The sequence below is a fragment of the Solanum tuberosum genome, unplaced genomic scaffold (genome assembly GCF_000226075.1).
Source record: "Solanum tuberosum cultivar DM 1-3 516 R44 unplaced genomic scaffold, SolTub_3.0 scf00300, whole genome shotgun sequence".
Classification (NCBI taxonomy): Eukaryota; Viridiplantae; Streptophyta; class Magnoliopsida; order Solanales; family Solanaceae; genus Solanum; species Solanum tuberosum.
In genome coordinates, this window is record NW_006239221.1 from 762,134 (window position 1) to 776,263 (window position 14,130).

The following is a 14,130-nucleotide window of genomic DNA, read 5'->3' on the forward strand; positions in this document are numbered from 1 at the left end:
GCCCGTCTGGCCAACAATTATGTTAGGAAAAGTTGGGTCACCGTGTATCTTTCCAGTGACTACTTTTTTTATCATATTTAATTTGTGTAGCATCGTGCCATCATTCCGGTGACTACTTTCTTATATCTAATTTGTGTAGCACCGTGCCATCATTCTGGTGACTACTTTTTCATATTTAATTTTTGTAGCACCGTGCCATCATTCCGGTGACTACTTTCTTATATCTAATTTGTGTAGCACCGTGCCATCATTCTGGTGACTACTTTTTCATATTTAATTTTTGTAGCACCGTGCCATCATTCCGGTGACTACTTTCTTATATCTAATTTGTGTAGCACCGTGCCATCAATTCCGGTGACTACTTTTCATATTTAATTTTTGTAGCACTGTGCCATCATTTCGGTGACTACTTTTTCATATATAATTTGTGTAGCACCGTGCCATCCTTCCGGTGACACCTTTTTTTTTGCATATCTGATTTGCGTAGCACCGTGCATCTCTCCGGACTACTTTTCATATTTAATTTGTGTAGTACCGTGGATTTTTTCAAACTATTTTCTCATAGCTGAGTTGCGTAGCATCATGTGTCTTTTTCAGTGATTCCTCAGATTTGAATTCAAACTATCCTATATAATTTCTATTTTCTAGTTGGGTCGTGACATCATTCTGACCCTACCCATATAATTTTATTTCTTAGATTGTGACCACTTTTAGCCATCAAATCTAATACTCCGACATATGAGCATGTTCCGGCCAGTTTTTGGGTGACTTGTTTAATATCGACTAATCTATTGATTCCAACATGATCCATATACTTTATACTAGATTTTTGAGCACTTTGTTGCTCAGGGGGAGTTTAGTAGCCTTGTATGTCGATTATGTGAGTGAGTGAGTCAGTTTTTGCAAGTTTGGTTTGGGAAGTTCAATACTGGAATTTTATCACTCGGTGTTTTATCGGTATTATGCATCAAATCCAGTATTTAATGAGAAGACAAGCACATTGATATTGACTGACATTATGCATCAAATCCCGTATTTAATGAGAAGACAAGCACATTGAGATTGACTGTCAATTTTGTGAAGTCAACTGATCAACTTGTAGATATCTCACCAAGTCCCTCATCGGTCCTCGTGTTAATTACATTTGTAACAAGCTAGGTACATGAATTGTATGCACTAGCTTGAGGGGAGTGTTAGAATAAGAATAGGTTTATACAATCCTAGTAGAATAGGAATAGGTTTATACAATCTTATTTAGAATTGAATAGGAATAGTAAATAGTATCCTACTTGGTAAAGGATTGTATTGTAGTGTCTATAAATAGGGTCTTAATGTAATAATGTAGACACAACAATAATTCAATAATATTCTTTTCCTATATTTCTCACAGTTATCAAAAAACATTCTTTCCTAAGCTTATTAATTATTGTTGGTTATTCTTCTCATCTTGCTTAGTTGCTACAAGCAGCAATTTCAGACTCGAGAGATTTCCTATCGAGTTTTGTGTTTTATTAGCATTATTTTTTTTTAAAAAAAATATTTGTAAGAGAGTACTATTAGTTTTGGTATATTGCAATTTGCTGCTTCTTTTTTTCGTTCTGTAATAGTAATTATGGCATTACTATCCTTTTAACTTGAATGTTTGGAATTTCCATATTAGATTCATGCTAGATTAAAAATTAGTCTTGTAGTTAAGTTTAGCATCTTTGGAAATAGCCTCACTACCTCCACGAGGTAGTGGTAAGGTTTGCGTACATTCTACCCAAGTCAGGCCCCACTTGTGGGATTTCACTTGGTATGTTGTTGTTGACTTGAAATCAGTTATATGTATATCTAGGGATTTCAGTTGTATATGACGTGTTATAAAAGTTAGAGAGTGGATTCTGATTTTATTAAATTATTGCTTATTTATTTATTTATATATTCGTTTACTTCTTTTTTAGTTCATACCATCTAAAAAATCAGCCCAAGAAGAAAAAATAATGAACTAAAGAGAGAAAAAGGTTAAAAAAGAAAAGGAAGAAGGAAAATATAACAATTAGATAGAATAATCATACATTTTGATACATGAATTTGGAGCCAAAGATTTTGGTCCTTCTCCCCCCCGCCCCCTCCCCTTCTCCGTTTGCTCTTTTTGTTGTTGTGTTTCCTCTTGAAAGATAAACAACGAAAAGAAAGAAAAATCTAGCTCGAAATTGAGGAATGAAAACTCCATCAAGACCGTTCGGGGTGGCCCAGTGGTTTGGGCTTGGGACTTCCATGTTGGAGGTCTCAAGTTCGAAACCCCTTGCCAGTGAAAGCAAGGGGTTTGCCTACTGGATCGAGCTCGTCGCACCGGGTTTGACTAGTGCGGGTTACCTCTCCTATGTGGTTTGCGAGCTATTGCATAGGAGCGGGGGTTTTACCCTGTGCGCACCCAAAGGGTAGTGGCTGCGGGTTTCCCTTGTCATCAAAAAAAAAAAAAAAAAAAGGTCTCAAGTTCGAAACCCCTTGCCAGTGAAAGCAAGGGGTTTGCCTACTGGATCGAGCTCGTCGCACCGGGTTTGACTAGTGCGGGTTACCTCTCCTATGTGGTTTGCGAGCTATTGCATAGGAGCGGGGGTTTTACCCTGTGCGCACCCATAGGGCAGCGGCTGTGGGTTTCCCTTGTCATAATAAAACTCCATCAAGATAAAATTATGAATGCCGTAAAATTTAATTTCATCCTAAGAATATAGTTTAGAATTTATTACACATGCACAAATAGAGAGAATTTTCTTGAAATTCTTTTTCTTTCTTTACACATTTCTAAAGAAATATGTACTAAATAGACTATACAAAACCAACTATTTATAATACTAAAAATGTAGTTAGTGGATTATAAGTTGAAATATAATTTATTTGGTTTTGATGCTGAGAATATTTTCTAAAATGTTTGCCAATCAAGATGTAAATGAAAAGATTATTTCATAAATTTAATGAGGTTCGTGCAAAGCGTGGATGAGTTTAATAGTCTGACTATAAAACAAAAAACTTGCACTACAATCTCTGTGCTAAGGGCTACTTAAAAAATCTGTTACCTTCTTCAAAAGAATGCAATAATATGCATTGCTGATGAAATTTTCCGTGTGTCTTTTCCAGGTACGATCAGATGCAGTATGTAGCGGAGGAGTAAAAGATGACAAGTTGGATTGGGAACATCCTATTCTTTTGGTTGATACAAAGGAAACTCAAATTGTTGCTTTCGTAGATGAAGGCCAAAATAAGGAACCTCAAAATCAGGGATGTATTTATGATTGCACAACCCCTTTATCTCTAGATGTTGGACAAAATAAAGATTCTCATGAAGTTGACTATGCTGGTGACTATAGTGCTGGTTTCTCACTGGATGAGAGTTCACACAGAGGATTGGGATTCTATGAAGAAGCAGAAATAACACATGGAGGAGTTGGATTGTCACCCAAGGATGAGAAGGAAAATCCTTCTTTTGAGTATTCATTCTCTGATGAGGATATGGATGCTGATGGGGGCTTCCTTGGTGGTGCCAGCATCGAGATGGACAATCACCTGCCAGCTGAGATGTCATCTTTTGTGGAAAATGAGGGATTTTTGTCTATAGGGGGGCTTAGACTACATACTCAAGACTTATCAGACGAGGAAAGTGATGGTGATGATGAAGACATTTCATCTGATGATGGAAGTTCTTGTTCGTCAGAATCAGAAGAATCTGACGGATCATCTGAAAGTGATGGCTCATCTGATAGTGATTCAGATGTTGATGAAGAGGTTGCTGCAGATTATTACGAAGGAATTGGTGGAATGTGCAAAGTAATTGATGTTAGACAGTTGGTTGGACAAGTTCCTAGTAGCTGTTCTGATGATAGCTTAGATGAAACCGTAGAGAAGTTGGGTGGGATTCATCTTCAGGAAGTCTCTAGGGAGTATGGAATGAAGAAGCCTAAAAAAGAGAGGAAGTCCCGAGGAGGTCAGAAATCTACTCCTGCCAAGCAAGCCCGGGGATCTGATTTGGATGGCCTTATGTTTGTAAAGGACCCGAGAACAGTTTCAGGGAAAAAGAAACATGTTGCTAAATTTCCTCAGTCATGGCCGTTTGAATCTCAAAAGAGTAAAAATTTCGGGAGGTTTCCAGGTAAAGATATCTGCCCTATAGTGTGTTGCGACAATATGCTTCGTCTTTATTTAAATTTGCTTATGCTTAGCCATTAAATTTCAAGTACATATACCTTATTACTCTCTTGGATTGAAAGAGGATAAAGTTCCCTTGGATTTCTCTCTCTCTGCTTTTGCTTTCATTGTTTTCTCTGTTGACCTTTTCTTTTTGTTTGTGTATTGCCATGTGTCTTCAACTCCACTGTATATCTCCTAGCTTATGTTTTCAGGTGCTAAGAAGAAACATCGCAAGGAGATGATGGCTTTGAAGCGTCGAGAGAGAATGCTCCACCGAGGTGTTGATCTTCAGAAGATAAATTTAGTAAGAGCTTGAAATTGTTTCCCTTGTTTGGAGTCGTAAGTCTTTTGTTGCTTTTTTCTTTCCCACCAGCTTGATCGTTTGAACTTGCCTATGCTTCTATGTAGATCCGTCTTTTTGACATCAGATGCAAACTTTTCCTTGTTTGATATTTTTCTGTTCCACTAAATTTATTTAATAACTTTGTCAGAAAGAAACATAGTTGTATGAAAAATTCTCTCATCTATGTCCTTTTTGTTAAAATAAGAATTGTGCATTTCAGTTTTGAGCTCACTTGTATGTTTAGGCTGACATATTTGTCCTGAAGTCTGTGTATTCATCCCATCTGTATGTTGATCTTGTTTGTATAGTTAATCTGTAAGTTGGAACCAGGTCATAAGCGAATCCGGATGTACTGCAGATAGTTGTATAACCAAATTTTACTGCATATACTTGTTGGTAGGGGGTTGTAGATTTGTAGGAGGTTCCTAATCAAATTAAGACAGTTTCCCTTGTTTGATTCAGGATCAGATTTTTTTTTTGAAATGAAATAGAAAACATGGTTCTCCTGCCTAAATAATGAAGTATCGGTAATGTGAAGTTCTTGGTCTTTAAACATCACCTATCTACTGACATGAAACATAACTTCTTTTGATTGATGTTGTCTTTTCTTTTTCCTCTTTTGTATTTTTGGTTTTGTTCATCTCAGCTGGTTTAATAGTTCGGTGAGCAGATGATAATGGTGTAAAGTGAAGTTGCAATTGGATGTTCATTGAGTTACTTTATATCCCTTTTCATATTATTTCCTTTTGTAGCTGAGTCACTGTGCTAGTTTCTCTGGAACAAAGACAAGCCACAGTCGCTGCCTTTAAGTTGGCTAGTTTTGTAGGTGATTTTGAATATTATAGCTGCTCTCTGTAGCTCCTAGAAACTGATTTTTTCCCTTCCATGGGAAACCTCTGTATATCTTGACAGTGTGTACAGGGTGGGGAACCCCTTTGTTGCCTTGTTATTGAAATCATCATCTTCCGAGTACTATAGTCCTTATTAAAAATACAGTGCATACTTTATCAAAGTGCATCAAAATCAAAGAAACCAAACTGATGTTGTGTAGATCTATTCAAAAGCTATAAAAAAAAATTCTTCCTTTTTATTGAAATTTCCTTTCACTCTTAAAATGTAGAAACTGCACCAGATGGTTTTGGATGGAGCTGATATGTTATCTTTCCAACCTATGCATTCACGTGATTGTTCTCAGGTATTGTGTTTTGTCATACCTATGTTCAGGAAATCAAGTCCTTTTACTTATCTACGTGCAATCCAGTAACTTCTCATCTTTATTTTTCAACATACCTTGAATCAACTTCCATTAAGTGCCAATGTGATACTACTGCTGTTTTACTCAAGTAGGTATTATCTCATGTATAGTGGAAAATAAGTTAGAAGAAAGGCGTATTCCAAAGAAAAAACTTGTTAATATGATAACCTCGATTCTTCTGGTTCTGCTTCTTCGTTTTGAAAGCTGTAAAAAATTGCTACATAGTGATCTTTTACTCATTTGATCTTATTTTGCCCTTTCTTATGAAAAAAGGGAACATTGTTTCTATAATTAAGGCTCAAGTTCACCATTTGTAGTCATGATAACCAACTTTATGACTATAGCTTGCAATAGGAAGGAATTATTTGTCATTTAGTCGAGTGTCTTCTATGAGTTCAACGACTAGAAATCACTTGTTTTGACATTCAGTGCTGAACATGCACAGGTTCAGAGATTAGCTGCAATATACCGTCTGCGAAGCGGTTGTCAAGGTTCTGGTAAGAAGAGGTAGGAACTTTTTCCCTTTTTAGTCTTTCATATGTGAATTTCAGAGATAATCAAGAGGGTAACTTTCATTTAACATGTAAAGAATGTATAAAAGGGAAGGTGTGTAATTACATATGTATTTCCTGATGTTCCAAAACTTTCTTAATTAAGAAGAAATGGATTGCGATATTCCGACATTTCATTATTTTCGAGGCCTTAAATATGTGTGTTCTGTTGGCCTTTAGTTAGTTGTGAAAATTATGGTTATTTTGATAGCTTATTCTACGGATAGAAGGCATTTTACCTTAAGATGTTAATATTAGTAATGGAAAAGCTTTTTAGAGAAGATTTGTATTGTAAACTGACTTTTGCATCTGCTATATGTGGCTTGTGCACCTCCATTTGCTTTGGACTGCTTTGGACATGTATATTAGATGTAATACTGCTACGGGAAGAAAATTGTACTCATTGAAGTCATCCGTGTTCCTTTTTTCCAGGTTTGTGACAGTTACCAAGACACAGCATACGGCTATGCCATCCGCCAGTGATAAAATTCGTTTGGAGAAGGTTATGTTACTTAAAACCTCCAGTCTGTCGAAGAGTTCAATTTTTTGGTTTACATAATATACCTTAAATAAACATTCTGTAAAGATGCATGTTTCTGTCTGACATTGAGATTTCCATTTTTTGACCATTCAGTTGATAGGAGCTGGTGACGAGGATTCTGATTTCACTGTCACCGGTATACAAAATCATAGAAAGGATGTAAATGCAGCCAAAAACTCTTCAAAGGGTAGTGGTGGACAATCTGGCCCAAGCAATTTGTTTAAAACCCCGATAAATCCACGTGGGCAAAAAGACAGCAGCAAGAAAAGAAGGGATCAGAAAACAGTCTCCTACGCTCTTCCTGTCTCCTTTGTTTCAAGTGGTATCATGCGTTCTGAGACAGAGGTTGAAGAGAAATCAATTGAAACAACCCAGACAACCACCATTATCCACGAAACAAAGGTTGTGACCAACTCAGTTGAATACGGTGCATTCGAGATGCACACCACAGGTATTGGCTCGAAACTCATGGCAAAAATGGGTTATCAAGAAGGTAGAGGTTTAGGGAAAGATGGACAGGGCATTTCCGAGCCCATCGAAGCTCGCCAACGACCAAAAGCTCTTGGATTGGGAGCTGAAATCCTAGAAACAAGTAGTAGATCATCAGCAAAGAAGGATTCTCTACCCAAATCATCTGTTCGTGGTGCTGAAGTTGTCGGTGGAAGCGGGAAATCCATCAGGAAGGAGTCATCTGTTGGATTTGCAGGATTTGAGAGACACACAAAGGGGTTTGGATCAAAGATGATGGCAAAGATGGGTTTTGTTGAAGGCATGGGACTTGGGAGAAGTTCACAAGGCATAACCAATCCTTTAGTTGCTGTTAGACGTCCTAAATCCCAAGGATTAGGTGCCAAAAGTTAAAAAAATATTCACATTAATCATCTTTCAACTGTGGAAAGAAATGTTCATATTTCCCATCTAGATGTTGATAATGTCATGTTATATGTTCTACTATGATTTGACTAATTAGTTGAACTTTGTAATTTACCCTGAAGCCTATTTCAGTGGCAGACTACAACAACATTACCTTGTGTAAACTAGGGTCCGAAGAGGGTGACGTGTATGCAAACATTACCTCTACCTTCTGTAGGCTATCTTCTAGAGATGATGGCTTGTATGCAGCCTTATCCCTACCTTTTGAAGGCTACCTTTTGGAGAGGATGGCGTGTATGCAACCTCACCATCCCTCCCTTCTGAATTTCGAGAGGGTGGTGTGTACGCAACCTTATTCCTACTTTTTCAATGGCGCACTAATTATCTAGATTATAAACCATATTACATTGAAGCGTGGATATCGTTTTTATGGTTTATTTTGATAATTGTTCTAGTTATACTACCCTTTTTACAGGAGATTGGTAATATATACATTGGGTCGGTAAAAGAAATGCAGATGATCTTTCTGGGGTTATTTTCTTGTAATTTGTCATAGGAGATTGTCTTAAATTGAAAAGGTGGACATTGCACATGGCAATAAGCTCTAAAATCTAAATATTAAAAGAGAATTCCCAAAAATGTTTAAAAACTAGAGTGCAAAATATAATATTAAAACCTCACGTATGGTGCACGTTAAGTTATTATTAAAACACAAATCTTATTTTTATTTTGTAAAGGTAGAAAAATTGTGTCTGATAGGTGTTCAGTTGAAGTAGACATTTTAAAGTAGTATGAAAAGAGAATATATCGGTGAAGAAGTCATAATGAAAAGAACAATAACAACAAATAGTACGACAATTGACGCATAGAGAACACTAGGTGATAAAAATGGAAGAATAAATAACAAGAGAGTAATAATAAAAAAACACTAGTAGAAAAGTTAGACAATGCTTGACTATTTACTAACCTTCTATCTTAATCTTTAATCTTCAATCTTCATATCCTCCTATCTAGGGTGATGTCATCGGTAAACTTCAGGTGTTATTATGTCTTGTCTAATCACCCTCTCCAGTACTTCTTCAACCTATCTTTACCTCTCTCCTCGACCCAAGATTCAAGCGCGACAGGGTACTACTATCATTAATATGGCTATTACTAACGATAAAGTTAGATGCAATCAAATGCCATATAAAAAATACGAGGTGCTATAACCTAGACCTCGAACTTGGATTGCACACTCTATATTTATATATGGGAGTTTTTCCAAGGTTAACGGGTGCCCGTGCACGCTGTCTTAAATAGGCTCCCCCTCTAGATCCATCATGACCAACCTCTCATACCTTTTCACTGTGACATACGAACATCAATTTCTCTCATCTTATCTATCACAAAGGTCATTTTCACCTTATTTCGAATATCTTTATTCTAAATCCTATCTCTCTTTCCTAGTGCAGTTAAATTATTAAGTAAAAAAGTGTTTGTTCCTTTTATTTCCTGTTTAACCCCCCCCAAAAAGTTTATCCTAAAATCAAATAATATGTAAAAGAGAAGTGTATGAGTTGTTATTACGCAATCTCAATTAATTCATCTTTTTTACTTGTTTAAAAATATTCCATTTATAGGGAATATTTAATAAATACTTGTGAGATTTAGATGGTTCAAAGCACAAGAATATTCAATGTATCCATAAAATCAGGAATATACATTCAATGTATTCATAAATTATAATAAGATTACTAAAATCACATGGGTGAAAATAAATCACTTACCTTATACATTAAAAATAGGGAAAAAGGACAAATATATCCCCAAACTATCATAAATGGTATACAAATACCCTCCGTCATACTTTTGGGACATTGATGCCCATGCCGTCAAAAAACTAGAACATATATACTCTTTATACTAATAGACATACACGTGTCACAATCTTATCCATCGATCCGACATTTATCGACGGATAAGATTGTGCCACGTGTCCCTATTTAGTCTTCCCTTAGAGTGAAGGGCATATATGCTCTAGTTTTTGGACGGCAGAGGCACCAATGTCCCAAAAGTATGACGGAGAGTATCTGCATACCATTTACGATAGTTCGGAGGTATATTTGTCCTTTTCCCTTAAAAATAAGATAAAAATTACAACTTTCCAAAAGCAAATTCATTATTCCAACAGAGAAGTCAAAAATTTTGTTAAAAACATTCGAGATATATATACACATATATAGCAAGAAATATTTGATAATTTTTCAGTAAAAATTATTCAACTCATCACCATTGAATCTATGTTGTTCTACTATTGCACAATTCCCTATAGAATTTGAAACATTACTCTATTTTTCATTGTCAATATTAAGATATTGCATATTTACTAGTTCTTATTTTCTTCATACGTATAAAACTCAAGATATAACAATCAAATAATTAATTCATCATGATGCTTGTGTTATTTCTATTTGAGTATCAATAACATTCTCACTACACCTTAATGATCAAACAATTAGATTTGCTAATAAGACCAAAATTGCTTAAAAGATATTTGCACAATTACTTTGAACTTATCACCAAATATACAAGACCATATTTATCATTTATTCCCTAAAATTATACCATACACATTGATAGTAAATATGTTACATTATTAACAAATATTATAATATTTATCTGATAAAATTAATCAAGGCACCCGGATACCACATTACAATAAAAACATTATCTCCCTCCTCCCCTCATATGAGACTATATTTGTATCTTTTTCCCCCTAAAAATTATATAAAAGATTGACCGTAAATATGTTTCATTACTTTTGTGTAGAGTTGATTATTTTCAAGACCTAATTCCAATTTTTTATTATGGTAATGAAAATGTCTTACAATCTAAATTTATTTTATTATTAAGAAAATTAATTCTACTAGTTCTGATTTTGAGATTTTCACGCTGAAAAAAACCTTTGAAGCCAGAGATGTCAGACTATTACAATATAATGTTTTATCTCGTTAAATTAGTTGAGACACATATTAATATTATAAAAAAGCAAAGTATTATAATATTTATCGCATTAAATTAATCGAGATGCGTGTAAGACATTGAAATTATTAAATTAATAAAAACGGAACCCCCCCCCCCCCCCACAACATATTTCATTACTTTTGTATAGAGTGAATTATTTTCAAGATCTAATTCCAGTTTTTTCTTATGGTAATGTAAATGTCTTACAATTTAAATTTATTTTATTATTATGAAAATCAATTCTATTAGTTCTGATTTTGAGATTTTCACGCTGAAAAGAAAAAAATTGAAGCCAGAGATGTCAGACTATTACAATATAATGTTTTGTCTCGTTAAATTAGTTGAGAGTCGTGACACACATTGAAAGTATAAAAAAAGCAGAGTATTATAATATTTATTACATTAAATTAGTCAAGACGCGCGTAAGACATTGAAATTATTATATTATAAAAAAGGAAAGTATTATAAAGTCCAACCCCCCACCCCCATCTTGGTTTGATGATTAGGACATAAGTCATTTTTCTTCAAGAGGGTCCCAAAAGTCTGGCCAAAATCTCCCACCGACGAGGAAAAATAGGAATACATATAAATTCTTTGCGTCTAGATCTTCCTCTGTCACTCAACAATCTCTCAATTGCAGCCCTCAGAATTCCCCTTTTGGAGGTAAGTTAGATCTCTGCATATCTTGTTTTGCAATACTTGTTTACTAGTAATTACAACTGCATTATCTGATCCCAAAACCATTGATTTTTTCATTGTTGTGTTAAACCCTGTTGAGAAATTCCACTGATTTTGACATTTTACTTACAGTTCCTGATCTGGGTCATCCAGATCTGATCAAGAAACCACTAAAAATGAGATCTTTTGAGAAATTCAAGATTTGGGTTTTGTTAATCTGCTTGGTGTTTGAATTGGGTTATGGGTTTTATCTGCCTGGAAGTTACCCTCATAAATATGAGGTTGGCGATTTGTTGAATGTTAAGGTGAATTCATTGACTTCAATTGACACTGAGTTGCCTTATAGTTATTATAGTTTACCTTTTTGCCAACCACAAGAGGGTGTGAAGGATAGTGCTGAGAATCTTGGTGAGCTTCTTATGGGAGATAGGATTGAGAATTCTCCTTATAGGTTTAAGATGCATAGTAATGAGACTGAGATTTTCATGTGTCAAACTAAACCTTTGTCTGGTGAGGAGTTTAAGCTTTTGAAGAAGAGGATTGATGAGATGTATCAAGTGAATTTGATTCTTGATAATTTGCCTGCTATTCGATATACGAGGAAGGCAGGTTATTTCTTGCGGTGGACTGGTTATCCGGTTGGGATCAAGGTTCAAGATGCATATTATGTGTTTAATCACTTGAAGTTTACAGTTCTTGTTCATAAGTATGAAGAGACCAATGTGGCTCGTGTTATGGGTACTGGGGATGGAGCTGAGGTGATATCAACAGTTGGAAAGGATGGATCTGAGGAACCTGGTTACATGGTTGTTGGGTTTGAGGTTGTTCCTTGTAGTGTTCAACATGCTCCTGATTCAGCAAAGAACTTGAAAATGTACAATAAGTACCCGACTCCAATTAAGTGCGACCCTACAACTGTTGCCATGGCTATTAAAGAAAATGAGCCTGTTTCGTTTACTTATGAGGTGAACTTTGTGGAAAGTGACATTAAGTGGCCATCAAGATGGGATGCTTATTTGAAGATGGAAGGTGCAAAGGTGCATTGGTTCTCTATCCTTAACTCCCTTATGGTGATCACTTTCTTGGCTGGAATTGTGCTTGTAATCTTCTTGAGGACTGTCAGGCGGGATCTGACAAGGTATGAGGAACTTGACAAAGAGGCTCAAGCTCAGATGAATGAGGAGTTATCCGGGTGGAAACTTGTGGTAAGTGATGTTTTCAGGGCTCCGAGTAATCCAGGACTTTTGTGTGCGATGGTTGGAGATGGGGTTCAAATTCTAGGGATGGGTGTTGTGACTATCATGTTTGCTGCCCTCGGATTTATGTCCCCAGCTTCTCGTGGAACATTGATTACCGGCATGCTATTCTTCTATATGATTCTTGGTGTTGCCGCTGGTTATGTTGCTGTTCGTCTCTGGAGGACAATCTTCTGTGGCGATCACAAGGGATGGATTTCAGTCTCATGGAAAGCTGCTTGTTTCTTCCCTGGAATTGCTTTTCTCATTCTAACCACATTGAACTTTCTGCTATGGGGTAGTCACAGCACAGGGGCCATACCATTTTCTCTGTTTGTCGTCCTCATTTTACTTTGGTTCTGCATTTCCGTTCCTCTAACCCTAGTCGGTGGTTATTTGGGGGCTAAGGCTCCTCACATTGAATACCCAGTCCGAACCAACCAGATCCCCCGTGAAATCCCACCACAAAAATATCCATCTTGGCTTTTAGTTTTGGGTGCAGGCACCCTTCCTTTCGGTACTCTGTTCATTGAGCTCTTCTTCATCATGTCGAGTCTCTGGATGGGTCGTGTCTACTATGTCTTCGGCTTCCTCCTCATTGTCATGATCCTTCTCGTCATAGTCTGTGCTGAGGTCTCTCTTGTTCTGACTTACATGCATCTTTGTGTGGAGGACTGGAAATGGTGGTGGAAATCCTTCTTTGCCTCCGGATCAGTTGCTATATACATTTTCCTCTACTCCGTTAACTATCTAATCTTTGATCTCAAGAGCTTGAGCGGGCCTGTTTCTGCTACCCTTTACCTTGGATATTCCCTCTTCATGGTCCTTGCCATCATGCTCGCGACAGGCACGGTCGGGTTCCTTTCCTCCTTCTGGTTTGTACATTTCTTGTTCTCTTCAGTGAAGCTGGATTAAAGAAGTCTCTTATGGCAGAAAGAAACAAAAGAACCATTGAAGAAACAGCTGCAGATGTGTCTTTAAGTCATTCTTGTTTACTTTTTATTGTCATATTACTATCATTTTGTAGGGTATTTGGAAGAGAAAGCCAATAAACTCCTCAAGTTTTGTTAAATTCTTTAATAGTCAAGTGTTACTTGATATAGTTGACTAATAGCTTCATTGGTTGGGATAATCATATTTGGATGTGCCTATAGTGATGGATTCAGTTGGTAAATCTGGTTTGTACATTGCATTAACTCAACTCATCATGATTCTTGAATCACTTTTTTGATTATTCCTTTTTCGATTTGCTTTGATATGTTTTTTTCTTGAGCCGAGGGTCTATGGGAAACAATCCCTCTACCTTCTACCGTAGGAATTAGGTTTGCGTACATTCTATTTTGTTAAGCCTCACTTGTGGTTCTGAATAATATTAGAAGTCATAGAACAACATCAAGAGTCCCCTTTGGAGTATGGCTTTCTAGTTAGCTAGCAATCGTCCACATTGAGTTATTGGATACTTGATTCAGGTGCCATTAATC

At 36.3% G+C, this 14,130-nt stretch overlaps 2 protein-coding genes across 2 annotated transcripts in view; both read left to right on the forward strand.

The window, feature by feature from the left end:
• Positions 1–8,147, forward strand: part of LOC102594159 (uncharacterized) — a 12,883-nt gene extending 4,736 nt beyond the window's left edge. The window contains exons 3-8 of the mRNA XM_006359477.2: positions 3,121–4,129; positions 4,380–4,471; positions 5,631–5,705; positions 6,211–6,272; positions 6,749–6,818; positions 6,951–8,147. Coding sequence (XP_006359539.1) covers positions 3,121–4,129; positions 4,380–4,471; positions 5,631–5,705; positions 6,211–6,272; positions 6,749–6,818; positions 6,951–7,718 — 2,076 coding nt within the window. The 3' untranslated portion in view covers positions 7,719–8,147. The remainder of the gene's footprint in view (positions 1–3,120; positions 4,130–4,379; positions 4,472–5,630; positions 5,706–6,210; positions 6,273–6,748; positions 6,819–6,950) is intronic.
• Positions 8,148–11,234: 3,087 nt separating this feature from the next.
• Positions 11,235–13,883, forward strand: LOC102594493 (transmembrane 9 superfamily member 11). Its single transcript, XM_006359478.2, has 2 exons — positions 11,235–11,399; positions 11,547–13,883. The coding sequence occupies exon 2, from the start codon at positions 11,591–11,593 to the stop codon at positions 13,562–13,564; it is 1,974 nt and encodes a 657-aa protein (XP_006359540.1). The 5' UTR covers positions 11,235–11,399; positions 11,547–11,590; the 3' UTR covers positions 13,565–13,883.
• Positions 13,884–14,130: the final 247 nt, after the last annotated feature.

Excerpts from the sequence above, each read along its gene's own strand:
- LOC102594493 (XM_006359478.2), top strand. The coding sequence starts at position 11,591 with ATGAGATCTTTTGAGAAATTCAAGATTTGGGTTTTGTTAATCTGCTTG.